The sequence below is a fragment of the Pseudorasbora parva genome, chromosome 24 (genome assembly GCF_024679245.1).
Source record: "Pseudorasbora parva isolate DD20220531a chromosome 24, ASM2467924v1, whole genome shotgun sequence".
NCBI lineage: Eukaryota > Metazoa > Chordata > Actinopteri > Cypriniformes > Gobionidae > Pseudorasbora > Pseudorasbora parva.
In genome coordinates, this window is record NC_090195.1 from 20,710,680 (window position 1) to 20,738,232 (window position 27,553).

The following is a 27,553-nucleotide window of genomic DNA, read 5'->3' on the forward strand; positions in this document are numbered from 1 at the left end:
CGATGGACACGTTACTTGCATGAGGCCACAGTAATGGATTTATGAATTGAGGCAGAGGAGAGATGCAACTGACATCATTCATCATATACTACCCATATTCATACTACTGTATATATTTTTTAAAGGTCACAAAGTAAATTAAATGTCAAATGTCTTACTTAGTCAGACAGTATGCAATTTTGGATGCAGCGAGTATCTTCTATTTAAATTATTTATATGTGCGTGCTTGGTTATTAATACTAAATCCATAAGACTGACACACTGAAGATATAGTTTCATAATGTGTCCATAGTTTGTGCATATTGAAAACAGTACCAACATTTATTTAGTATTATTATATACCAGCTTGAAATTATGTACCGGTAATTAACTAATATTTTCACGTCAGAAATAATGATTCTTCTCAAAGGTTGATGAATACCACTTTGTAATTTGGTATGTGAATTGTCGCTTCAGTGAAGATGACATTTACCTCTGACAGTGATGTCCACAGTCTTTCTTGAATGAGTTGAATCTGCTGGATCAGGGTTAAATGTTGCTTTGAACACATCTGGCTCCATTTCCAGTCTGAAGTAGTAGCGATCTGAATGATTCTTCATGATGTTATAGAAGACAGTTGTGCAGTTCCTCTCACTGAGATTTCCAGTTATCTGTATGTCACTAAATCCTCTAATGATGTTTTCACTGCTATTAAAAGCTATAAAACCATCACTATCACCAAACTGTGATTTATTTTTCAGCCAGATCCCATAAATAGATTTTGTCCTGTTACGTTTGTTCTCAAAATCGGTGGTGATGAATGAGCAAGGAATCTGCACACAAGAGCCTGTCAGAGCTGTTACTGTCTGAGGCATCACCGCATAGTAGATATCATCAGCTGAAATATAAAAACACATTATACCACAACAAGATTCTTTGTAGACATGTACTTGGCAATAAAGACAAATTCTGACTCTGATTAATCATGCTAAAGATGTAAAGGAATACGCATTCAGGTTTAAAACACATTATGAACACACTTTCCCCTATTTTTAATAATGACATTTTAACCAACCTGAATGAGTATGTTGCAACACAAAGCTGATGAAAATGAAGGAAATGATCTGGATTCCTGCCATTAGGGTCCGTAGCGAGTATGACATCAGACTTTACAATAGTAACAAATGAGTCCAAAACACCATCACAGTACACTTCATCTATATACAACATAAAATATGCACACTTAACAACTTTACTTTACTGCACTACTATATTTGTTAGATAGATGTATATTAGGACAAAGATGAGTAGCCACATTTTTACTGTTACACTTATACATAGCCTTCTGTTCTATTGATTGTTTACTTATTTTATTCATCCACTGTAAATAATCAGGTTGACTATTCTAAAAAAAATATGTTGAAACATTTTTAATTTTTTGCATACACTTAATACACTTATTTGCATACACTTAATACACTTATTTATATTAATCTGCATAACAGATTATACCAAATTATTTACTCGGCATCAAGTAAATGATTTTTGTGAGATTATAAACTGAGTTCCTTGATTCAGTAAAACTCACAAGAACTCTGATCATCTACTGGAAACTCTCACCGCTTAGCAACTCACAGCTTTTACTGTTTCTGTTATTTCACATATGTGAACTGTGAATTAATGAACGTGTTGGTGGTTCAAGTAATAGCCTATGTAAAATGTATTATGTGCGAAAGTAAAGTAAAACAAAATCTGTATTTTGTGTAATTCTTACCTCAGAAAAGTAGTTTTTTCTTATCAGAAGCAGAAGTGTCTAAAGCTGTCCTCTTTGTCGCAACAGCCTTTTAACATGCTTCATGACATGACATTGCAAAACACCCCAATGTAATGTCATCACACAGGAAGTTTTTTCTAGGGGGGTAAGCCTTTGCAAGATTTTTTAAAACCATCCAAATCATATTTTTAAAAATGAATGTTTATTAGAGTAACGACAGGCTATGTGCTCATCATAATGTTAGCTAGCTTGCAGCATTGTACAGGTCAGGCAAACTCTAATTAAAACGTACTGAATTTTTTTGTTTTGATTATGACTAAAGTCTAGGGTAGTGAAAACTTACTCTCTCTGTTTTAAATTACCATAAATTCACATTTTACATCTGTGCGATATCTCCACCAGTCAGAGGATTTTCCTGTTAACATTTAGCTAGCAGGATTAAGTCACAGAAGTAGCCTCGAACTAGGAAAGTTTCATCTCCCACTTTAAGGAAGTGTTTGGCCGTGTTCCGGGTGATTCACATGTGTGTGAGCAATTATACCATCTATGTCAAGGCACGTCTTCAGTTATGCCCTCACTTTCAGAACACTGGCTGCCGTGAGCAGATGGAATGAGAGAGCACGGATCACCACATATCGTCAAGGCCTTCACCCCACTTCATCTACAGCTTGCTATTTACGATGATTCTCTGGGAATCCCTGAGAAATGTATTTAGGTATCCATTCGAGTGGATCGTTGCGCTCAAGGTTATTATTCTGAGTTATCCCTGTTGAAATCTACTCACCATTCCCTCCAGACAGAGAGATCGCCGGCACCAGAACCAGATAATTTGCAGATCGATCACGTACGTCTATCCCCCACTGAGCGAGCTCGTCGGGTGACCCAGAACCTCTGTCTGCATTGTGGAGCAAATGATCATTATATCAAAGCTTGCTCCATCCGTCCTCCATGTCTCTTGATGAGTTCTGTGATAAGTCCCAAAGTTACTTTCTCTCCACTGTCTACCAATTTTACGTTGATTGCTGCCAAACGCTCTGTTACAGTCACGGCTCTCATTGACTCAGCCGGTAACTTCATCTCTACAGGCAGTTCAAACTCACCACAGTCCGCTCGCCGACCCCATACAAAGTTAAGTCCATAACTGGGAAAAACTTGAACTGCGGCTAAGTCAACCGTCAAGTGAAATCAGTCATCCTGCAAGTAGGCTGCCTGCATGAAGAAATATTCTTTCTGGTTCTGGACGGCTCTACGGCGGCGGTCATCCTGGGGCTCCCCTGGCTCAACCAACATCATCCTGAGGTCTTCTGGCGCAATGGAGACTTTCTGAAGTAGGGCTCCAGCTGTTTTCCTTCCTGTTTTCCTCGATTACCAAGACCTTCACGTCCTTCAAGTCCATTGCTGTAAATTTGACGATGATTGAACGTTCCCTCGAGAAGCAGTCCTTTCACATTCAGCAGTTGACACTCCCGCCTGTTATAAGCCCTACTCAGACACCTTCTGCCCGACGCGAGCCTCAGAGTTACCACCACACCAACCGTGGGATTGCACCATCGACCTGGAACTGGGTGAGCCAGTACCCCGTGGTCATGTCTTCCAGGTCGTAAGACAGGTCACCACCGTCACTTATAAGCTTGTGTTACCTCCTCACTATCGTATCTATCCTGTGTTTCATGTCTCCCTCCTCAAGCCTCACTACCCTCCTGTTTGTTCTTCCTCCACAGAGTCTGGCCAGGATGACCTACCCGCCGAGCCACCTGTCAAAGCTGATGCTATCTACTCCGTTCATGAAATCCTGGACTCCCGACTTCGAGGTGGTCGTCTTGAATATCTTGTGGATTGGGAAGGCTATGGACCTGAGGAGCGTTCGTGGGTTCCCAAGGACGGCATCCTCGAGCCTTGCTCACTGAGTTCCATCGCAGTCATCCTAGTTGACCTGCTCCTCGTCCCCGCAGCCGACCACGACGTTGGGGTCCTTGGTCCGCTCCAGCAGCCCCTGGAGAGTGGGGTAGTGTCACAGGTCTGCCAGACTCTCTCACCTCCTGCACACAGCGTTCACAGTCACCAGAGTACTAATCACCTGCACCTACATCTCGTCACCTCATCACAGCTCCCCATATAGTCCCAGCACTCGCCCTCAGTCAGCACCTCACCTCGAACTAGGAAAGAACCACTTACCTGTTCTCCAGCGATTACCTGTCTTCAGTGTTTACTTTGTGTCCCGAGTCTCTCCCCATCGTCTGCCTTCACCGTTGTCTCTGTGTATCCTGCCATTCTTTCCACGCATCCTGTAAGACTGATCCATATTCATCTATCCATTGATGCTCATCTCACTGCCCTGTGGGTCAATCAAACCTCTTGTGTATTCACCATAACCTAGTCCAGTGTGTGTATCCTGACAATAATAGGAACCTACTAGTGTAATTTCCTTAAACAAAAGAAACAACAGAACATGTGACTGTAAAGGAATAGTTCACCCAAAAAGATGACTTTCCTGTTATCATTTATTCCAAACTTGACCTTGTGGCTACTTTTCCCCGCTCATGAACCAGTCACTAATTAATTTCATAAAAGACAACTGTGATAAGGTAGTGATTCTCAAGTGTGCTGCACAAATGTTTCTTAGTCCTCAAATCTCATTCAGTTATACAAATCTATAAATCTATTGCAAAGCAGTACCATCCTTTAATTATTTGTTTATTTTAGAATATTGTGGAGACATTTTTAATAGTTAAAATGTTGTATGTAGCCTACTGTAAAAAAATTGTCAACAAAGTAATAGAAAAATACTGACAAAACGTCCTAGATTATAAAAAAAGACACACAACCCAAATGAAAACAGAAATGCAGTCACTCATTGCCTTTAATAAAACATTCATTACTCATCAGGAAATATAAAACTAAAAGAAGAATAGGTTATAGCAATATATACAAAAATATAACAAGTCACTTAAGAATGTTACAAAAAACATGATTTACATTTGAAAGAAAACTAAATTGTTTTCTCTCATTTATGTAATTTCCCTCAAATAGCTGTTTATGATTGTTTATGATTATTTTTCATAGTAGACATTTTATACATACAAACAAGGGAAAACTAAGTTGATTTTAAATTTAATGGCATCAACACATCTCAAAAAGCTGGGACAAGACCATGTTTACCACTGTGTGGCATCCCCTCTTCTTTTTATAACATTCTGCAAATGTCTGGGAACTGAGGAGACAAGTTTAGGAATAGGAATGTTGTCCCATTCTTGTCTAATACAGGCTTCTAGTTGCTCAAACGTCTTAGGTCTTCTTTGTCGCATCTTCCTCTTTATGATATGCCAAATGTTTTCTATTGGTGAATGATCTGGACTTTAGGCTGGCCATTTCAGTACCTGAATTTTGATCCATCTGACCACGTAAGAGTTTCCACTTTGCCACAGTCCATTATAAATGAGCCTTGGCCCAGAGAAAACGCCTGCACTTCTGGATCATGTTTTGATATGGCTATAGAGTTTAAGCCGGCAACAGTGAATGGCACAGTGGTTGTGTTCACCGATAATGTTTTCTGAAAATATTCCTGAACCCATGTTGTGATTTCCATTACAGTAGTATTCCTGTATGTGATACAGTGATCTAAGGGCCCGAAGATCACTGGCATCCAGTATGGTTTTCCAGCCTTGACCCTTACACACAGAGATTGTTCCAGATTCTCTGGATCTTTGGATGATATTATGCACTGTAGATGATGATAACGTCAAACTCTTTGCATTTTTTTTCTTGGAGAAAATCCTTTCTTTTTTTAATTTTCTTTTTCTTTTCTTTTGCTTTTTTGAACATGAACATCAGAAATTAAGTGTTAACAGCGACATGTTTTAAATTTTATCCCAGCATAATACAATCACACAAAAAAGTAATAATAAAATAACAAATAAAATTAGTAATATATAAAATAATAATAATAATAATAATAATAATAATACACAATACAAAATAGCACATATAACAGGAAAGTAAATAACAAATACTCAGATCAGTAAAAGGTTAGGTTACAGTAGATAGATTAAATAAACAGTGTTTAGACTTTACAGGAATAGCCAGCATAGTGCAGAATCTCTTAGTTAAAGTCTAGCCAATCTGTAGCATCTGTTAAGAATTTTATAATTGATCAACTGGGATTCAGTTTCCCGAACATTTTTATGCCATTTTAATATAACCTGATTCCATGTTTCTTCCTTGATCATCCCTCCTAAATCTCTTTCTCATGACATTTTAAGACAAATTAAATTAGGTGCATTAGCATCTCTAATATAGGCATAGAAACCTGAGCCCCCCCCCCCCCCCTTTTTTTTGTTGCCAAGAGAAGTAGACAGAAGTTGTACATCCGTTGGTGGTTAAGAACCATCTTGAGGGGTTGCATGGAGGCAATGTCTTATTTGGAGGTATTTCCAAAAGTCTGTGTTCGATAGTTTGTAGATTTATTTCAAGAAAAAATTAAATGAGACCACATGTTCCCCCTCATACAGGTTATCTAAAAAACATATTCCCTTACTAACCCACTGTATCCAGCAGAAAGGCCTCTTATCTATTCATAATTTGGTGTTGTGCCATACCAAGGCTCTAGTTGTTAGCCATGGGGTTTGCTTTGAATGTTGGTGATACAGTTTCCAGCTTTCCCTAGTAAATTTAAGAACTGGATTTTGGTCTGGTATTGGTCGAGCAAGCTGTGTCAAGAAGGCCTCTGCTGAAAAGGGGGCAGTTAGTTCTTTTTCAATATGTACCCAGGCAGGGTACTCAAGCCTTGAGTGCCATATTGTTTTTAGCCAGCTGTGAAAGCGAGAAGGACCAATGATACCAGTCGATTCTGGGAAGGGAGAGCCCGTCTGAGTCTTTAGCAGAATGCAATTTAGTACGATTGAAAAGGGGTTTTATCCCCTGCCAGATAAAGGATTCTACATATTTATTAAATTCCTTCAAAAGGGATGGTGGTCATTTGTGGATTACTGGAGACAAGTAAGATATCATCAGCATATAGAAGTACCTTGTGCTCCTGTTGGTCCACTATGATACCTTTAATATTTGGATTATTGCATATTGCAATGGCTAATGGCTTTAGGACCAGCGCAAAAATAAGAGGGGGGGGGACCTTGTTTTGTGCCCCTATGTAGCTCAAACCGCGATGACACTATACCGTTACATAGTACTGATGCCACTGGTTCTGTGTACAGTAAATTTACCCATTTAGTAAATAATGGTCCAAAACCAAATCTTTTAAGTGCTTGAAATAAGAAGCCCCATTCCACTCTGTCAAAGGCATTCTCTGCGTCTAGGGAGAAGGCCATGATAAGATCACTGTTATTTCTAGCGCTCCAAATAAGGTGTAATAATCGTCTCGTATTGTCTGCTGAAGACATAGACCTGGAAGTGTACCTTTTATCAGGGCACTCTGAAAGACATACAACAATTTAGGAGCTAATATCGCCGATTTCTTTTTAATAGAGAGCAGAGCCGTCCTCCCCAGGGGCACGACCTGATTTAAGGTCCTGGATGGCAATGTTAATCTCTTTTTAAGTGATGTCATTTTCTAATGAATCTCTATCTTGTGTGGATAGACATGGGATCTCTTAGCCTGACAAGCCAGACCCACATCAAGATGTTTGGTCTGGAAACTCACCATTGACAGGGCTCAATCCGAGGGGCGGTTGTCTTTCAAACTCCCTCTGCACGCGATAGGATAGCGCTACCACCCGCCAGAGCAACGAAGGTGAAACAGAGCTTGTTGATAGATTAAACATTTGCCGTATCCGGTCAGCAAAACTCCGAACACATCTTCCCTTTTTAAGAATGACTTCAGTGCCGTTCTTTGTTCTTTTCTCAGAGAAAAGCTTAACTCGAAGTCTTCCAGAGTCGTGGTCAAAGCTGATTTGAAAGACCACCGTTTGCCAGTTTCTGTGTTTACTAGAAGCACGCAAACGCAACTCGGCCGTCGTCATTATGGCCCCGCCCACCGACTCTATACACGATGTGATTGGTCCGGCAAGAGTTAGGGGAATACAGCTCAGAAGGGTATTGAGAGTTGCTAGATGACACTTTGCGGGCAGATTAAATTTGCTGCCGCTAGGGTGCGTCTAGATTTCTAGGCTAGGGATCTGTAGGGAAGAGAAGAATCTGTCATACTGTTCTATTGTTACTTCCCCTTGGGATGTATATAATGTTACTTCCCCTCTGTATATTTGTATGTTTATGACCTACATTGTATATGTATGTCTATTTTGTGTATATTTTGTGTATGTATATTTTGTGTACAGCGACCTTGAGTAGGCTATGGGAAAGGCACTATATAAATAAAACATATTATTATTCTTATTATTATTATAAATCTTGGTAAAAACATTTAAAAGCTTTAATGATCCCCCCCATTTTCATAATAATTTTGTGTTGTGCAGAATAGAGCGAATTCAGCTTTTTTTTGTATTATGTCATTAAATTCCAATTTCAGACTGTTTGAATTGTTAAGAGTTACAGGGTCTGGATGATTAATGTGTTGTTTTTTTGGGGTCCTATTTTTTCCTTCTAATTTAACTAGTTTTTCATGTTCTATGCATTTACTTAGCGAGCAGTGTTGGATAAGCCGTCCCCTCAGAAAAGCCTTAAAAGCATCCCATGTTATACCAGGATCAGGGACAGAGCCATCATTGAAAGCCAATATTAATCTATTGTCGCTTGTTTAAAGGAACATGACGTCTCACTTTGCAATAGTGAATTGTTAAAACGCCACCTTGTGTTTTTTGTGTAGTTCGATGTGGTAAGGACCAGAGAGAACAATATTCCCAATTGAAGCTGACTGACCCTGACTCACCAACTGTTTGGAGATTAGAAGATAATCAATCCTAGAGTATGACCCATGGGAATGGTAAAAGAATGTAAAATCTTTCTCTAGAGGATGAAGTGTACGCCGTATATCTATTAGGCCGCATTCATCTACCATAGTATCAAAATCTGTGTACATTACAGGTGTGGCCTGTTTGTGGTTTGATTTATCAAGCTGCACATTTCTAACTTGGTGAAATCACCACCAAATATTATATTATTATTGCCAATATTTCTAATAGGATTGCAAATTATGTTAGAGAAGTCAGGGGATGTCACATTGGGGGCATAAATATTAAAAATCGTAATTTTCTGTCCTTCTAAGCTAGAATCCAGGGCTATCCATCTACCTTTCTGGTCATTATAAGCTTTGTGGACTTTGAAGTTTAAACCTTTTCTAATCAAAATAGCAACACCCCTACTCCTAGTGTTAAATGTACTTGAGTACACTTGCTCAATCCATCCTCTTTTGCATTTCTCAGATTCCTCAGCACTTAGATGGGTTTCTTGCAGCAAAGCTATGTCCGATTTGTTTTGCTTGAGATAAGTGAGGATTTTCTTACGCTTTATTACATGGTTACATCACAAAATGTTCCATGAAATAATTTTTGTGAATCCCATAATATAAAGCTTATTTATGGATTATTAGTCATATATGAGGAATATTCAATATAGATCTTAAACAGTGTGATGTCTCCGGCCACATAGTTATGTTTTCTGTATGTTGTAAAGTCTAAGCAGTACCTGCAATATGCATGGAGTAAGTGATGACAAACAAAATATCAACCCAAAAAAATAAAAAGGAACAAAAAAAAAAGAAGTCCCTTCCCCAGCCCAATCCTTTTCTATACAAGAAGGCTGTGTCCCTGTACCATTATGCTTCCGATATGTTGGCTCCCTCATTACATTGAACTCGCGATAGTCTGTGGGGGTCTCCCGGTTATCAAACATAATAGTGAACTTAGAAATGAAAATAGGTAGCGAATACACAACGCAGATGGTATTTCCCAGCGTATTTGAACTGTTGGTACTACAACCCATTAACCAGCTTTGGAATAGCGGGTAAAATTGCTCGTTTCCCCGGGTTAAACGTGGTGCGCTTTTTGGCAAGGGTGGTACTCAAGTCAGAATAGATCCTCAGCATATTCACCTTAAACTTCACCTCATGTTGCCTGGACCATCTGAACGCAAGTTCCTGGTCGCTGTAGCACAAAGGCACGTGCGGGTTTACCCGCTGAGGGCTTGGGACCGAGAGAGCGGTGCGCTCTATCAAGCGGTGGTGGGCTCGTAAATACCTCAGCCATTGCTTCCGCCAGCAATTCTGAAACAAAAACTGTGGGGTCTTTGCCATTCTTGCTTCCATCAGGTACATTCAGTATACACAGATTAGATCAACGTGATCTATTCTCCAGGTCGTCCATACGCTCCAGTAGTAGAGTGTTTTGACTCTTAAGGGAGCTAACTGTAGATTCCACTGCCACAAGATGCTCAAAGTTTTCACCTGCAATAGTTTCTGTCGATGTTAGTTGACGCTGAAAGGAGCATTATGATTTCGCATAGCGCATCCACCGAGGTTTGGAGTGGTTTCACAGAGTCTAGTGTCAGGGTGGCCATGTCCTCTTTTAGAGCTTCCCGCTGTTTAGATACAACAGCAATAAGTTGTGCCATGGACAGAGAGTCATCCATGATTTCCTCCAGATCAGATTTTCATCTTGAGACGACGCAGCTACCATTGACGCTATTTTGCTAGCTACACTAGCCTTTTTCGACTGCGATGCTGCGTTTCTCTGTTTAGGATTGCTCATTGTGCACCAGTTTGTTGGTAAAATCTTTCTTAGTTGTTTAATAAGATTTAAAAAACGATTTTATAGTGAAATTCACTGCAAAAGGTGAGTATGAAAGGAAAAGATCGGGAGACCGTCCGTTCTGCTGCGTTCTCCCACATCGCCACACCGGAAGTCTCTCGAGAAACTCCGTTCTGATTTTGCTCCACTATTTTTGCTGCAGCATTGGAGAAATTGGTGATCCTCTGCTCATCTTAACTTCTGAGAGACACTGCCACTCTGAGAGGCTCTTTTTATACCCAATCATGTTGACAATTGACCTAATAAGCTGCAAATTGGTCCTCCAGCTGTTCCTTATATGTACATATTTTTCTGGCCTCTTATTGCTACCGGTCCCAACTTTTTTGGAATATGTAATATGTATATATATGTATATATAATTTTATATATGTATATATAATTTTTTTTCTTTTTTTTTCTGTGGTAAACAATTATTTTTTCACCTGAGCATAAATGTCCTCAGGCACAGCACTGATGGCTTTTGTTTTTTTGGGTATCATGTGGACCTGAGCATATACTACATCTGAATCTTTTTCATGGTTGTCTTCTTCAGTTGAGTCTGCCTCTGTATTTTGGTTGATCTCAGTCGTGAACTGATCATCAGAGATCTTGTTGTCCTGGTTGGTGATGGTGAGGACATTATTACATGGGGAATTCCTGTCATTAGTTTCATCCTGTGCCTAAACAATAAAAAAATATTTAAAAATATATATATTTTGGTGTATACCAGCATTTTAAGTTAATGTATTTGTCTTAGCTTACTATGAGCTATATTTGAATCAATAGGGTTTTGTAAGAAAAATATTCATATTTAAAACTTTAAAAAGTAAAAATTCTAGCTTCTGCCAGACTGCCTTCTGTATTGCCTGGTCTTACCAGACTCTCATACATTTCATTTGTACGTGTCTGGCCACTCTCCATTGACTAGCGTTTAGCGGGACTCGGGAGCGCTCTTGTTCAGAAAAGTATCCTGCGTATTCGTTTTAGCCGATTGTAATGTATTTAGTTCAATAAAACACATGTACCGTAAGCTGTGATTGTGTTAATGATTTACCTGAGCGAGAGTGAGCTTGCAGTGCATCACATATTTGGACTGCAGAGAATGTCAATGTGCTCAGTGAAAAAACACACTTTTTTTCCTACCTGGAGTCTAATTAATTATGCAGAAAATATGGTAGCTTATGTAGGCTATAACTGCATTTGTTTTAGAGTAATATTATTGTTAACCCTTTTCTTTCCCTATTAATGTTTGCTGCTGCATCCTTTACGTTTATGGCTGATCTCAATTTCTCCAACTATGGGCCATGGATCAAACAGAAAATGCACTCTGTGTTAATCGCGTTAATAAAATTAGTGCTGTTAAAATGAATTTGCATTAATTTTGTGCGAGTTATTAATGCGTTAATTTTGAAAGCCCTACTAGAAATTGGGGCTGTCAAAGTTACCGTATATATAACGTTAATAACGCGTTAACGAAATTCATTTTAACGGCACTAAATGTATTAACGCGCGTTGCAGCACGCATTTTCTGTTTGATCCATAGCCCATAGTTGGAGAAATCGGGATAAGCCATAGACGTAAAGGATGCAGCAGCAAACATTAATAGGGAAAGAAAATGGTTATCATTAATATTCTAAACCAAAAGTACAGTTATTGCCTATAAGCTACCATATTTTCTGTTTAACCATATTAGACAGGTCGGAAGAAAAGTCAGTTTAATTGAGCACATTCTCTGCAGCCCGAGCGCGATGCGTGATTGCACTTTTGTTCATATAGCAGCACTTTTAATACACTACTAATGCACTACTTTTGTATTCATTATTGAATTTTGCGCATACTGCGATTAATCACAGAAACTCATGCGATTAATCACGATTAAACATTTTAAACGTTGCCCAGTACTAATTTATATGTATGGTAATTGCTATGAAAATGTATGAATTAGCTAACTCTTTAAGTTAGGAGCAATTGAAATGCATGAAAACTGAAAATTGTATAGTTCTGCTTAAAATTGGGAACATCATAATTATTGATTTTTTTGATGAGTTAAATTAATGAGTTTTTGAGTTAGCGCAACTTATTCGTATACAAAACAGCTCATAGTGCTGCGTGATATTGCAAACTGGTATTTCAGTTTGCTCCGCTTCGCGTCGGGGTCCTGATCACTCTGTCAGGGTTTATTCTGCGATAACAACCGGCTGGGTGTACATTATCCCGCTTATTACACGGCTACTAGTCTCAAATAAATAATTATTAGACACAAAATATTGTCTTGAGATTAAATATTTTATTAGCTCTTACGCAAAGCTTCCGCGAAGAAAAACAGTTCCAACCTGCTTTAAGCCTTTATCTATTCAGTCTATCCAGTACCAATACAAAATCATGACATAGTAATGTACCTATAATGTAAATTAAAAAAAGAATACCCCCCCCCAGCAATATACAGAACAGGTGCACAAAATAAATAGATTATATACAAGATATGCTTGTGTATATCTTATATACTTATATAAGCACTTATAGCTTCAGTTATATACTACTAATATATGAAACATATGCTTTGTAAGACATTAAAGACTATTTTAACACAATTTAAACAGCAAAAATCAAAACGCGATTGTGTAAAAATTGTAATCAGGCTCTGAACAGATCGAATCGCTCTGGGGGTCCTTGCGGACACGATTTCACAGGGGGACAGGATTTGTCATGACACCGGTCAAGATAAATCGTAGTACCCGTATGAGGGAAATAACATACCTCTGGAATGCACGATTGACCAATCAGAATCAAGTATTTCACAGAGCTGTGTAATAACCAGTGATATAATATTTTGGCCATATACATATCCAAGTCCTTCATCACAGACAGAATCAACATCATTAGGCTATACTTATTGTATTTCAGCCACACCACAAGGTGTCACTGTGGCCTCAACGCTTTGTTCTTGCCTACTCTGAGCTCGATTGCTATGTCTGAGGTAAAGCCCGCCCTCCTCATTACCCTACGCATGAATAAATGTAGGAAGAAAAAAAATGCAGAAATAAATAAATATAGAAATAAATAAATGTAGAAAGGAATACATGTGGAAATAAATAAAAATAGAAATGAATAAATGTATAAATAAATAAAATAATAAATACATATATAAGGAAATAAATAAATATATAAATATATAAATATGGAAATAAATGTATAAATAATTATCCATTTTAGTTTTTTTGCTTTCTATGTATATTTATTTATGTATTTATTTATTTTTTTATATTGGCAGCTTTGACATTCCATAGAACTGACTGGCGTTTGAGGAAGTTCACAAACCTGATTAATGGAAACTTTTTTTCCATCATTGTCTCCCCTGTGTGTCTTTGTCCTGATCCTGTGATGGGAAATATATAAATAAAATGAAAACTTGACTGTGCATAAATTAAGTGCTTTAATAGTTGATCTTGGCCCGTATTTATCAAGCTTCTCAAAGTGCTAGTCTGAAGTGCTGAGAATTCATGAAATTTACTCCTACTTTTAAACTTAAGTATAAAAGAGAGTTATCAAATTTCTAAGCTAAGAATCACTCTTACTCTCCCAGTTATTTAAGACAGCTCGAGAGGTCTCTCAAGTGGTTAGGAGTTGCCAGTAGGGGCCTGTGATGGCACTGAGGAGACAAAGATGTGCACAAATCTTTCAAGAGAGAGGGAGAATGTGTTCGAAATGTTTGACGACGAGCAGTTAATCAAAGGGTATCGTTTGGACAGAGCTGGCATCATCTTTTTTAGCGATGGTTAATGTTGGGCTTTATGATAATAATAATAAAAAAACGTTGTTCGACTAATTCAGCAAGCAGTAGCAATCGCTTCTTCCTCCTGCCAGTTTGGTTTTCTTTTGGAATCCATGATGGCTGATTATACATTTAAAGAATCTAGGCCATATATAGGCAGGTCAGTAAACAGCACGCCAGTTTAAAAATTGTAATAAAGACATGTTTATTTTTCATTTCAAATGTGTATATTATAATGTATTCTCTTGAAAACTCTTTATTGTCAAATGTGTGTTGAATGTAAACTCCTCTTAGGAATTTCACAATTCAATGTGAATTTATCTGAAAATATTTTTAAATAAGGACATCTATTCAGTGATTGGTTCATGCCTATGAAATCATCCAAAATCCCGTTTGTAGCATAGCAAAGTGTTGTAAATCAACTCTAAGACTGACACTTAAGATTTAGTCCTACACTTTACTTAAAGTATGATAGGGATGCTTGATAACTAACTTTTAAGCACAGCTTTGAGCCAAGAATGTGTTTTTGTGAGTAATTCTGAGATGCTTGATAAATACAGGCCCTGATCACTGTATGAAGTCAAACGCTATCTAGGCATGTGCCGATTTCAATTTTTCATGTTGCGATTAATTGCTGAAGTTTTATCACAATATACGATATTATCACGGTATTGAAATAAGTTGCAAAAAAAGTGTTGCCATAGCATAACAGCTTTAAGAACTATTTTTGTAATAACAAAAATAACTGAATGTTTAATACAATAATGCACCAAAAATATATACAGCTCTGGAAAAAAATTAAGAGACCACTTAACATTGAGAAATCAATGAGAAATCAATGTTAAGTGGTCTCTTGATTTTTTTCAGAGCTGTAAAAGTACAATTTTCAAACAGATTAAAGTGCAAAAGAAATAGGCAATAAAGAACAGGTAGGCTAACAAATTACAATAAGGTCTCATTATTTAATGCATTAATTAAGATTGAGCAATAGCTACATTTGGTACAGAAAGTATAATGCTTTTGGTAATGTTGGTTAAGAAATACTGATCATTGTTAGTTTTATCTTAGGTCCATTAAAAAAAGTTATTTTGATTTTAATGTTATTAAACAGTAACTAAGAAATTAACATTACTTAGAATGATTAATTCTTTATAAGCAGGGACGTGCACAGGATTTTTGAGGGGCAGTTGCTCTGACCTAAAAAAAGGGCACCCCCCAACTGAAAAAAAACCCTCATCATCTGTCCAATTACATATTATTGTTATTGCCATTATCATTATTATTTTAATGCCCCCTAGAAAAATATTATAGGTGGGGCTATTTTTTTGCAGGGGGGGTCTGGGGATTTCTCCCCCAAGAATTTTTTTATTTTGTAGATGTGATTTCCTGCATTATGGTGCGTTTGAGGCCATTTCCCTTGCCTATACCAATAAAAGAACTCAAACCAGTCAATATCAATAGTCTAACAATATTAATTTAACTGCCATCAACAGTTTCACAGGTAATGATAATGAACAAGTTGTATGTTTATTATGCTCCGTGTCCAGATAGAAAAAGTGGATGATCGTCCGTTTGTTTCCGATAACGTTAAGTCTCACCCGACAACCGCGGCAATCTCCTTCTAGTGCCGCTCATGCAGGCTCAGCCAGGGCGGCCCAAGCAAAATGGACATGGCTAATCTTCTACAGATAAACGGGTATTGATTAAAAATTTTTTGTAAAACTTTAAGAAACCATTTTTAAAACATCTATAGACAGACCAAATATTCCTAACACTTTGTTAAGGGTTACTAGTTGGTTTGTAAATTATCTGGATGGTTATTATAAAGTTGAAACAAATGACTATAATACCTTGTTAAATAGTTAATAAACAGTACCAGTAAAACATGTGGGTTGTCCTGATACTGTACTTCAAAATGCAACAGTGTAAAAATTGCCACACAGAATAAAGTAGCCTAACTGTTCAAGATCCATTGGTAACTTATAAAAATAATGTCAAATTTGCATGAACTGTTACTACCCCGACACTAGCACATTTAGATAAGCTATGAAAAAAAAATCATGTTCCTCTGCCTCTTTCTGGTTAAATAATGTTTATAATAATTCCAGTTTATTTATGTTAGTAAAGCATGCTATGCCAGTTTCATCAAAACCTAAGCTATAGCAATGTTATGTCATTAAATACGATAAAACAGTTATTCTGGAACAGATCTGCGTCTTCCTTATCACGTTAAAAAACATATTACGGGATGTAACCATATTCCGTCCGTTCAGGAAAAAAAAGCACTAACTGTTTGTTACAAGCAGCATTTGCCGTCAGGCAGGTAAGTTAGCTAAACATATTTTGCTAGCCTATACCTGCTGAAAAATTACACCATTTTTGTACAAATAGAGCTATTTTATATAGTGTAATTTATCACTTACCACTATCTTGTTTTTTCTCTTTTTTCTTTTCTGGCTTCCTAAAGCATAATTCCGCTTCATGATTGCCGAGGAGGTTTTGTATTTTGCCGGCAGCAGAGATCGCGTGTTTGGGTGGCTGCTGTCAGCGACAACTGAGAGGGCCCTCTTGAGGGGGATTCCGATAACAGTGTCATTGCACTTCACTGCATTGACTCTCAAAGGGGCGCTCAAGCAGTTTGTCATTGCATTTTATTCTTGACCTGTCCTTGTCTTGGGGCCCCAGGCCAGCTCAGGGCCCCAAGCAATTGCTTGACTTTCACTTTCGGACGGGTACCCGAATATGGAAGTGCATGATGCTTTGCGATTTTTTAAAATAATTTTTATTTATTTATTTTTTTTGTATCTAGGCCTACGTGAAATTCTGCATCCATTGTACAATTTTTTTATTTATTTTTTTCCACCTCGGAAGGGCAACGTGAGTCGAGAAGGGCATATGGGCAGTTGCCCGGGCAACCTAAGCAACCCCCCTGTGCACGTCCCTGTTTATAAGTATTTTTCATTGTTAGTTTGGTAATAATGAATTAACATGTTAAATAATGAAGTCCTATGTCTCAAAGTTTTACTGAACAATAACAAATAATTAGAACAGTTCTAATTATTAGGGCATGTTGTAGTCTAGATTAAAACATAAAAAATGTTTAAGTTTGAAAATAAATAGCCTATTAAGTCTTTAAGTATTAAGTATTTGGTGCTGTGATGAACATCATTGAGATTACAAAAACGAATGGCTGTTTTAAAAACTACACCCCTTTTTTGTTTGTTTGCGGGTTTCCAGGGTAATCGCTGCATTCTGCAGTTCATCAGCGCCCTCTGCTGTCACTGAGCGGCACTTCAGCAGCGCGTCTCCTTCACTCGTTCATGTGCTTCTCATTTACATCTGAGTGTTTCCCTTTGACGCATAATACAGCGGTGTTGAGCATTTATACTGTTGATGGGCAAAGTATTCTTGAGTGCATTATAAAAAAAAAATATAAATTGTTAATAAATTATTATTTACGATATTTTAAAGTGCCTACGATAACAATATCATGCATATTCATTATCGTGATAAATCGCATTATCGAAAATCGGCACATGTCTCATATGTTCTAACTGTGGCTGAGGCTTAAAGGGTAAGTTCATCCAAAAATGAAAATGATTTCATTAATTACTCACCCTCATGTCGTTGGACACCTGTAAGACCTTCATTCATCTTCAGAACACAAATGAAGATATTTTTGTTGAAAGCTGATGGCTGAGAAAGGCTTCAGAAAGGCCTCCATTAGACCCATAAAGGCACTAAAGACTTTGTTACAAAGTCCATCTCACTACAGTGGCTGTACAATAATTTTACCAAGCGACGGGAATAGTTGTGCAAAAAAAATAAAAATAATGATTTTATCTGCCTAGAGTGTCTTCCGTGTAGGTCTCGGACGTGAACTCACCTGGATCTCGTGATAGCGGCGCTCCTCCTCTTTCAGGTCATGTATTCGAACGGTGGTGCTGCGTCATATTCTCGCACATGCATCGAGTTAACGTCAATAACTTCGTTATTATAACTTGTTATAACTTCGTAATAAAGTCGTTATTTTGATTTTAGTGCGCACAATAACTATTTTCGTCGCATTGTAAAATTATTGTACAGCCACTGTAGTGAGATGGGCTTTGTAACGAAGTCTTTAGTACCTTTATGGGTCTTGTGAGTGGGTCAGTGGGAATGTACTGAATGCCAATAGAGGCCTTTCTGAAGCCTTTCTTAGCCATCAGCTTTCAACAAAAATATCTTCATTTGTGTTCCGAAGATGAACGAAGGTGTTACGGGTGTCCAACGACATGAGGGTGAGTAATTAAATAAATAATTTTCATTTTTAGGTGAACTAACCCTTTAAATGAACACAAGCACAATGCTGAATACATCAGTCTCTTTCAAAATGACAAAGTAAGTAACATAAGTAACTGAAAATATAACAAAATTTACCTTGCATAAAAAACAAGAGCTGAGAGCGTGAGCACTGCCACAATTCCTCCCACACAACCAGCAATCAGAGGCATAGAGTGTCCATCTTCTCCTATAGCATATGAAACACTTGTAATTGGACAGAATATTGTATTTCTAATAATCTTCATTGCTTCAGATCTGTAAATGGTCTTGTTCTTTACATTTAGATTGTGTAAACTCACCTTTAATCGTGAGCTGGATCTCTGCTGATGACTGATTGCCATGTTTATTTTCTGCAATGCAGAAGTACGATCCTGTATTATTATGAGTTACAACAAAACTAATCTTCTTTCCCCAAGCTATTGGCATCTCCTGTTCACGTTTGTACCAGGTGTAGTACGTTTTATTTGATGGACTGGCTTTGCTTTTGCAGGTCAAAGTCACATTAGTGCCAACAGAGACTGAAGCAGATGGAGTGATGATGATGTGAGTTTCTTTTGGAGGAACTTTGACAGAAACACAAACACATAAACAGTAAAAGTAGTAAAACACCTAAGCATTTCTAAACACCAAATTCGTTTTTTAAGCAGCATTTGTGCATTTAAGCAGGCACAGGGCTATGTTAAAGGAAGTAAGCAGTCAAATCTCTTACACAGGACTCGCAGCATCACGCTGGTCTCCACAGTTAAATCTTCAGATGTTTTTCTTGGATATGTAGCAGTGCAGGAGATGTTCTTTTTGTGATTCATGTATGAAGCTTTGAAGGTCACGTGTGAAAACACTGACTGGGTTTTATCAGGTTTCTCCCGTAACTGTGTTGTAATGTTGGCAGATTCAGGGATGTTGGTCCAGGATATTGTAGGAGGTTGTTCTGGACAGGGGGCTTCAGCAGAGCATTTCAGATTAACTGCTGTGTTCTCCATCACAGAGAGTTTATCATTGGGTTTTAGTTCAGGAGGTTGTGGTGAATCTGCATAAATAATTATAGTAAACTGATCTTAGTAATGTTAGTTAATTATGTAAATAATATTAACATTTATATGTATTTGTTTATTAAATTGATCAAGTGACTAACAAGTGAAGGAAAGCATAAGAACCTTGTGGCAAGGGGGGCGTGGTTCAGCGAGGTCTGCAGCGGGAGAGAGAGCAGCGGGATGAGCGGTAAGTGAGTGGGTTGGACGCAGATTAATAACACCTGTATCTTGTTCCAGTAATGGGCGCGGAGAGGGGATAAAATGCCCGTGGAACCGGAGACCAGAAAGAGAGAGAGGCGGACTGTTGATGCGACACCGTGACCCTGAGTTTACCCGGAAGCCGGAAGCGCTGTGAACCGGAAGTGATTGTCTATGAGTTTGTCTGAAGCACACGCTGAGTGTGACACTGAGTTTGATACAGAAATAAAGAAAGCATCAACAGTCCAACCGACCCCCGTGTCCTCTTCCTTCCTCACATTACGAACTTACTACACTGGTGCCGAAACCCGGGACTCGTGCCGCAGATGGCTCCTGGCCGGCGGAAGCGACGTGGACCATATTGTCGATCTGGTGGTATTGGAGCAGTTTGTCGCTCGGCTTCCGAAGAAGACCGCAGAGTGGGTCCAGTGCCACCGACCCACGTCGCTGGAGACGGCCATCAACCTGGCGGAGGACCACCTGGTGGCGTGCCCGGGGGTCGGCTAGCCGTTACTAACCTCTCACTCTCTCTCTCCCCCCTCTGTCTCTCCCTCTCGCCCTGTCCCTCTCCCTAGGTCCCGCCCTCCAGGCCCTCCTCGCATTCCCCCCAGAGGCCGGGGTGGGATGGGCCCTGGGCCGTTCGGGAGTTCGAGGGGCTGCTGGGGGCGGGTGGTGATAATGGTTCCGGTTCCACCCCCTCCCCGCGCTCATTCTCCAACCCGCATGGGCGGCGGGTAGGCCTGGGCTGGCCTGCTGGCGGTGCGGCGACCCGGATCATTTTGTGGACCGATGTCCTATGATGGACATCGGGACAATGATCTGGGTCCTGGACGTACAGCGGACCACCCCCGATCAAGCAGGAGAGTACCAAATTCCTGTGAGTATCAAGGGGGGTACATATCAGGCCTTGGTGGATTCAGGATGTAACCAAACCTCGATCCATCAAAGCCTGATGCAGCCTGGGGCATTGGATACAAGCCGCGTGGTTAAGGTGCGGTGTGTGCACGAGGATGTGGTGGAATATCCGGTTGTCCCAGTCACGATACAGTTTCGGGGGAAAAAGCATAAGGTAGAGGTGGCGGTTAGTCCACACCTCCGGCATCCGCTAATTCTGGGGACGAATTGGCCCGCCTTTCCGGCTTTATTGGGGTCGTTATGTGCGGATGCCGCTTGGGAGAAAGCTTGGGGAGACTAAGACGGGACCCTTGGGGACGGCTTCAGAGGAACTGAGCGGGATCGAGAGACTGATTCTCTCGGACAGCGATGACTTCCCTCTGGAGCAGTCACAGGATGAGACCCTCAAAAACGCCTTCCAGCAGGTCCGCTCTATCGACGGCCAGTCTCTCCAACCTGCCTTGCCTGTCACTTATCCTTATTTCGCCATAATAAAGGACCGGTTGTATCGAGTGACCCAAGACACTCAGACAAAGGTAGATACAACCCAGTTGTTAGTGCCAAAGAGCCGGGAAATGCTTTTCCAGGCGGCTCACTCTAATCCAATGGCGGGTCACCTGGGACAGGCGGCCATGCTGAATCGCCTCATGACCTGATTTTTTTGGCCAGGCATTCATAACAATGTGAGCAGGTGGTGCGCGTCTTGTCCGGAATGTCAGTTGGTGAATCCACTGGCCGCCCCAAAAGCGCCTTTGCGCTCCCTTCCATTAATGCAGGTCCCCTTCGAGAGAATTGCGATGGACCTCATCGGGCCATTAGAGCGATCCGCACGCGGCCATCGTTTTGCGTTAGTCATCGTGGACTACGCAACACGATATCCGGAAGCAGTGGCTCTCCGCAACATCTCCGCGAAGAGTGTTGCGGACGCACTGTTTCGACTAATCTCCCGGGTGGGGATTCCGAAAGAAATCCTCACTGATCAAGGCACAGCGTTTATGTCACGTACGTTAAGCGAACTGTACGGATTATTGGGCGTTAAATCCATTCGAACAAGCGTTTATCACCCACAAACGGACGGCTTGGTCGAACGGTTTAATCGCACCCTTAAAACCATGATCCGTAAGTTCGTACAGGAAGACGCCAAAAATTGGGATCGGTGGTTAGAACCCCTCTTATTTGCCATGCGGGAGGTCCCACAAGCCTCCACAGGGTTTTCCCCCTTCGAGCTTCTCTACGGACGCCAGCCCCGGGGGGTGCTGGACGTCCTGCGAGAAACTTGGGAGGAGGGACCTTCTTTGGCGAAGAACCAAATTCAGTATGTGCTGGACTTGCGAACAAAACTCCACACACTGGGGCGGCTATCCAGGGAGAATTTGTTACAAGCCCAGGACCGCCAGAGCCGGACATATAACAGGGGTACGAGACTACGTAAATTTACACCGGGAGAGAAATTAATGTCAAAGTGGCAGGGGCCGTTTGAGGTCGCATGACAGATCGGGGATCTCGATTATGAAGTGATACGTTCCGATAGGAACGGGGTGTGTCAAATATATCACCTTAACTTGCTTAAAAAGTGGAATGAGGTGGAATCCGTGTTGTTGGCCACGGTGATCGGGGGGGAGGAGGATCTCGGGTCAGAGGCGAGCATCAAAGCACAATCGGTCGCACTGGCCCCTGGTGGAGATCACCTCTCACCGTCCCAACTCATGGATTTAGCAAAACTACAGGCGGAGTTCGCTGACGTGTTCTCGCCCCTACCGGGACGTACCGACTTAATTCAGCACCATATTGAGACCGAGCCGGGCGTGGTAGTTCGCAGCCAGCCGTATCGATTGCCTGAACACAAAAAAAAGGTGGTTCAGGAAGAATTAGGGGCGATGCTCAACATGGGAGTAATAGAGGAGTCTAACAGTGACTGGGCGAGCCCGATCGTTTTGGTTCCCAAAACTGACGGCTCGGTCAGGTTCTGTGTGGACTACCGCAAGGTGAACGCAGTGTCGAAATTCGACGCTTATCCAATGCCGCGGGTTGACGAGTTGCTTGATCGGCTGGGCACGGCTCGATTTTATTCGACATTGGACTTAACAAAGGGCTATTGGCAGATCCCCTTGTCTCCATTGTCCAAAGAAAAGACAGCTTTCACCACGCCGTTTGGATTGCACCAATTTGTCACGCTTCCTTTCGGTTTGTTCGGGGCACCCGCTACCTTCCAGCGCCTCATGGATAGGATTTTGCGTCCCCATGCCGCATATGCTGCTGCTTATCTGGATGATATCGTGATTTACAGTCACGATTGGCAGCGGCATGTGCAGCATGTCAGGGCGGTCCTGCGGTCGCTGAGAGGAGCAGGGCTCACGGCCAATCCGAAGAAGTGTGCAATTGGGCGGGTGGAAGTAAGGTATCTGGGCTTCCACTTGGGTCATGGACAGGTGCGTCCCCAAATTGATAAGACTGCTGCAATTGCAACCTGTCCGAGACCCAAGACCAAAAAGGAGGTAAGACAGTTCTTGGGGCTGGCGGGATATTATAGACGGTTTATACCAAATTATTCCGACCTCACCAGCCCTTTGACTGATCTTACTAAAAAGGGGCTACCAGATACGGTCCAGTGGACGGAGCCGTGTCAGCAGGCTTTCACCCGAGTTAAGGCTGCTCTATGTGGTGGGCCGCTCTTACACTCCCCTGACTTTTCTCTCCCTTTCTTGTTGCAGACTGACGCGTCGGACAGAGGGCTGGGCGCGGTCCTGGCCCAGGAGGTGGAGGGGGGAGAGCGGCCGGTGCTGTACATTAGCCGTAAGCTCTCAAAGAGAGAAGCTAAGTACAGCACCATCGAAAAAGAGTGCCTTGCCATCAGGTGGGCCGTTCTCACCCTCCGCTACTACCTTCTGGGGCGGGAGTTCACCCTCTGTTCGGACCACGCGCCTCTCCAATGGCTCCACCGCATGAAGGATACCAACGCGCGGATCACCCGTTGGTATCTAGCTCTTCAGCCTTTTAAGTTCAAGGTGGTCCACAGGCCGGGTGCTCAGATGGCTGTGGCCGATTTTTTTTTCCGGGGGTATGTGGCAAGGGGGGCGTGGTTCAGCGAGGTCTCCAGCGGGAGAGAGAGCCGCGGGACGAGCGGTAAGTGAGTGGGTTGGACGCAGATTTATAACACCTGTATCTTGTTCCAGTAATGGGCGCGGAGAGGGGATAAAACGCCCGTGGAACCGGAGACCAGAAAGAGAGAGAGGCGGACTGTTGATGCGAAACACCGTGACCCTGAGTTTAGCCGGAAGCCGGAAGCGCTGTGAACCGGAAGTGATTGTCTATGAGTTTGTCTGAAGCACACGCTGAGTGTGACACTGAGTTTGATACAGAAATAAAGAAAGCATCAACAGTCCAACCGACCCCCGTGTCCTCTTCCTTCCTCACATTACGAACTTACTACAAACCTGTATTGTAAAGAGTGTGGAGATGACATTTACCTCTGACATTGATGTTCACAGTCTTTCTTGAATGAGTTGAATCTGCTGGATCAGGGTTAAATGTTGCTTTGAACACATTTGGCTCCATTTCCAGTCTGAAGTAGTAGTGATCTGAATGATTCCTCATGATGTTATAGAAGACAGTTGTGCAGTTCCTCTCACTGAGATTTCCAGTCATCTGTATGTCACTAAATCCTCTAATGATGTTTTCACTGCTATTAAAAGCTATAAAACCACCATTACCAAACTGTGATTTATTTTTCAGCCAGATCCTATAAATAGATTTTGCCCTGTTACGTTTGTTCTCAAAATCGGGGATGATGAATGAGCAAGGAATCTGCACACAAGAGCCTGTCAGAGCTGTTACTGTCTGAGGCATCACCGCAGAGTAGTTTTTATCATCAGCTGAAATATAAAAACACATTTATGCATTATGACTTAAACCTGATAGAGGTAAAGGTCTTAAAGGGACAGTTAACACAAAAATGGACATGCTAAAAAATCACACCCTCTCAATTACAACAATTACAAGATTTTTTTCATGCTGCTCTTGCATAGGCTACAACAAAAGTGTATACTGACAGGAAAGTTGAGCTCCAAAAAGGACAAAATAACACCATAAAAGTAATTATGACATGTACGAATTTTGCCCTGTTTTTAAAGTCTTCTGAAACCATAGTTTTATCTGATGAACAGATAAAAATGTTAGGGTAATCTTACATTCACAGCCAATCACACTCTTGCACTTTATTTTTACTCTTGTGTCATCATATCATTTGTGGTTCTGCTGATAAATGTGATTATTTAAAAAATAACAATAATAATAAAAAAACTGTGTAATATGGACCAACCTGAGTGAGTGTGTAGAAACACAGAGCTGATGATGATGAAGAAGGATGTGATCTGGAACACAGACATCACTGGAGCTCTGACACAAACACAGGAAATAAACTAAATATATTTTTATTTTTATAATATTTATTTTTTTGACACTTTTTGTATTTTCTCCATTTTGGCCATGTTTTTGCCAACAGCAGTAAATTTTAATAAATGTGTCCATTCATTTTTGTCAATTTGTTCTATAATTCCCTTTGTTTAATCTTTTTTTTTTTCATCAGTGTAATTTAAATGAAACTTAAAGAAAATATCTGTCAGTGTATTTATATTGAAAACACCAGTAGTAATATATCACAAATTAAATTATATTAAGTAATGTTTAAATAACATTTAACTTAAAGATTACTCAGGATAACTAAAAAAGGTAGGTAAAACAAAGGACTGTTATATATATATATATATATATATATATATATATATATATATATATATATATATATATATATATATATATATATATATATATATATATATATATATATATATATATATATATATATATATATATATATATATATATAAATCAATAAATCATAATATATGTATAAGCATTATTTAAGTAAAATTTACAAACAAAGACTCAATACAATTTACTAGGAATTCCCAAGTAAACTTAACATAACCATTCCTAATTAAAAATACTAACAATTATATTTAGGATTTTACTTGCCAAATTGTTGTACATTTATTAGCCTATTCTGAGTAAAAATTGTTTCCAAGCTTTTTCAAGTAAATTCCACTCCAAATTTTTTTACAGTGCAGTTAACTTTGTAGGTGTAATATTTCAATATATATATATATATATATATATATATATATATATATATATATATATATATATATATATATATAAAGTATATATTTAGTGTACTACAAGTTCACAATACGTTTCTCATTTGTGCAAGTATACTAGTAGTTTACTATTTTAATACTTGTAGTAAAAAAAATTAGCTCATGAAAGTACACTTTGAAGAATACTCTCTACTATCTAAATAACTAGTTTTACAAGTTCACACTTACAAATAATCAGATAGAATAAAATGTATGCGTACTTGGCGTGCTGTCCAAGGTGATGGCTCTGAGCTCTGAATTTTGGCCCGAACCCAGAGTACTCCCCTTATCTATGATTAGTATAGTTAACCAAGCAAGTGTGGTGAGACGGGTGGTGGTGAGATGCAGGAAACTTTCAAGGAACATAGTCAGCTATATATGCATATAAGTCTATATACAGTTGCAAGAAAAAGTGTGAACAGCTGGCAGAATCTGTGAAAATGTGCACTGTAAAAAAATACTGTGCCCATTTTACTCAATAAAATTGAGGCAACTATTTGCATCAGCATTTTGAGTATTTTAAACTCCTTTTATTTGTGTAAATCCTATTAGACTTTTCATGTTTTCAACTTGTATTCTTAAGTAGACAACTCAATTTTATCAATTTACAAACTATAATTTTAAGTTTATCCTATTAGACTTTTCATGTTTTGTACTTGGATTATACACTGTAAAATGTGATTTTTTTTGATCTTGTAAATGATGATAGCAGCATAACTGAAGTACATTTCACAAACAAATCCTATTTTGTCTTTTTACTTCAAAATGTCACGTTTAATTCAATAAGCTACTTGAGGTTTCGTTTTAATTTATTGTGCTTAAATACATAATTAAATTTGAATGGAACTGCACAAGTAATATTTACTTGGTGTTTTGTCATCTAATGAATAAAAAATAAAAATAAAATAAAAACGCAAGTAGGCTAAAACTTACTCCATGAAGCCAGGTGATCAATGCACATACGTTCTTGTTTCTGAACTGGCACGCAGAGGCAGAGGACAGCAACGAAAATTTTTCTCGAATACTGATATGATGGTAAGTTATAAAATTATAACTAATATAAAATATATACTAATATGAAATTATAAAAATATTTATTTATTGGTCAATTTAGTTAAGTTTGTAGAAAAGTATAGAGCTATAAACTATTTGCAGACCTGGTGGTTATAGACAGACAGACAGACAGACAGACAGACCACAGATAGATAGATAGATAGATAGATAGATAGATAGATAGATAGATAGATAGATAGATAGATAGATAGATAGATAGATAGATAGATAGATAGATAGATAGATAGATAGATAGATAGATAGATAGATAGATAGATAGATAGATAGATAGATAGATAGATAGATAGATAGATAGATAGATAGATAGATAGATAGATACTTTATTCATCCCTTACAGGGGAAATTCAAGTGTCGAGTAGCATTACATAAAAAATAGACACGATAAATACAAGAGTTAAGAACAGATAAAAACAAAAACACACTCTGCCCAAACTAATAACAACAAATAATAAATAAATGAAATAAATAAGTTAAGAATTACTATCGATAGTAATAAAGTGCACATCAGCAGAGTTTATTGTAAAAGTCTTATAGCTGGTATAAATAATCTCCTGAATCGTTTAGTCCTACAGCACAGGGAGAGAAGCCGATCACTACGTTTGCTCTTCTGAGCCACC

At 39.4% G+C, this 27,553-nt stretch overlaps 2 protein-coding genes across 2 annotated transcripts in view; both read right to left on the reverse strand.

Moving 5' to 3' along the window:
• Positions 1 to 25,059, reverse strand: part of si:dkeyp-28d2.4 (myelin-associated glycoprotein) — a 30,234-nt gene extending 5,175 nt beyond the window's left edge. Inside the window, exons 1-2 of the mRNA XM_067435216.1 lie at positions 24,986 to 25,059; positions 473 to 877 (exon numbers count right to left, since the gene is read on the reverse strand). Coding sequence (XP_067291317.1) covers positions 473 to 877; positions 24,986 to 25,052 — 472 coding nt within the window. The 5' untranslated portion in view covers positions 25,053 to 25,059. The remainder of the gene's footprint in view (positions 1 to 472; positions 878 to 24,985) is intronic.
• LOC137064263 (myelin-associated glycoprotein-like) lies at positions 10,881 to 24,312 on the reverse strand. The gene is made up of 6 exons (XM_067435637.1): positions 24,135 to 24,312; positions 19,254 to 19,571; positions 18,844 to 19,107; positions 18,641 to 18,731; positions 13,768 to 13,825; positions 10,881 to 11,129 (listed from the first exon to the last, which is right to left on the reverse strand). Exons 1-6 carry the CDS (start codon positions 24,310 to 24,312, stop codon positions 10,881 to 10,883), a joined length of 1,158 nt encoding a protein of 385 aa, XP_067291738.1.
• Positions 25,060 to 27,553: the final 2,494 nt, after the last annotated feature.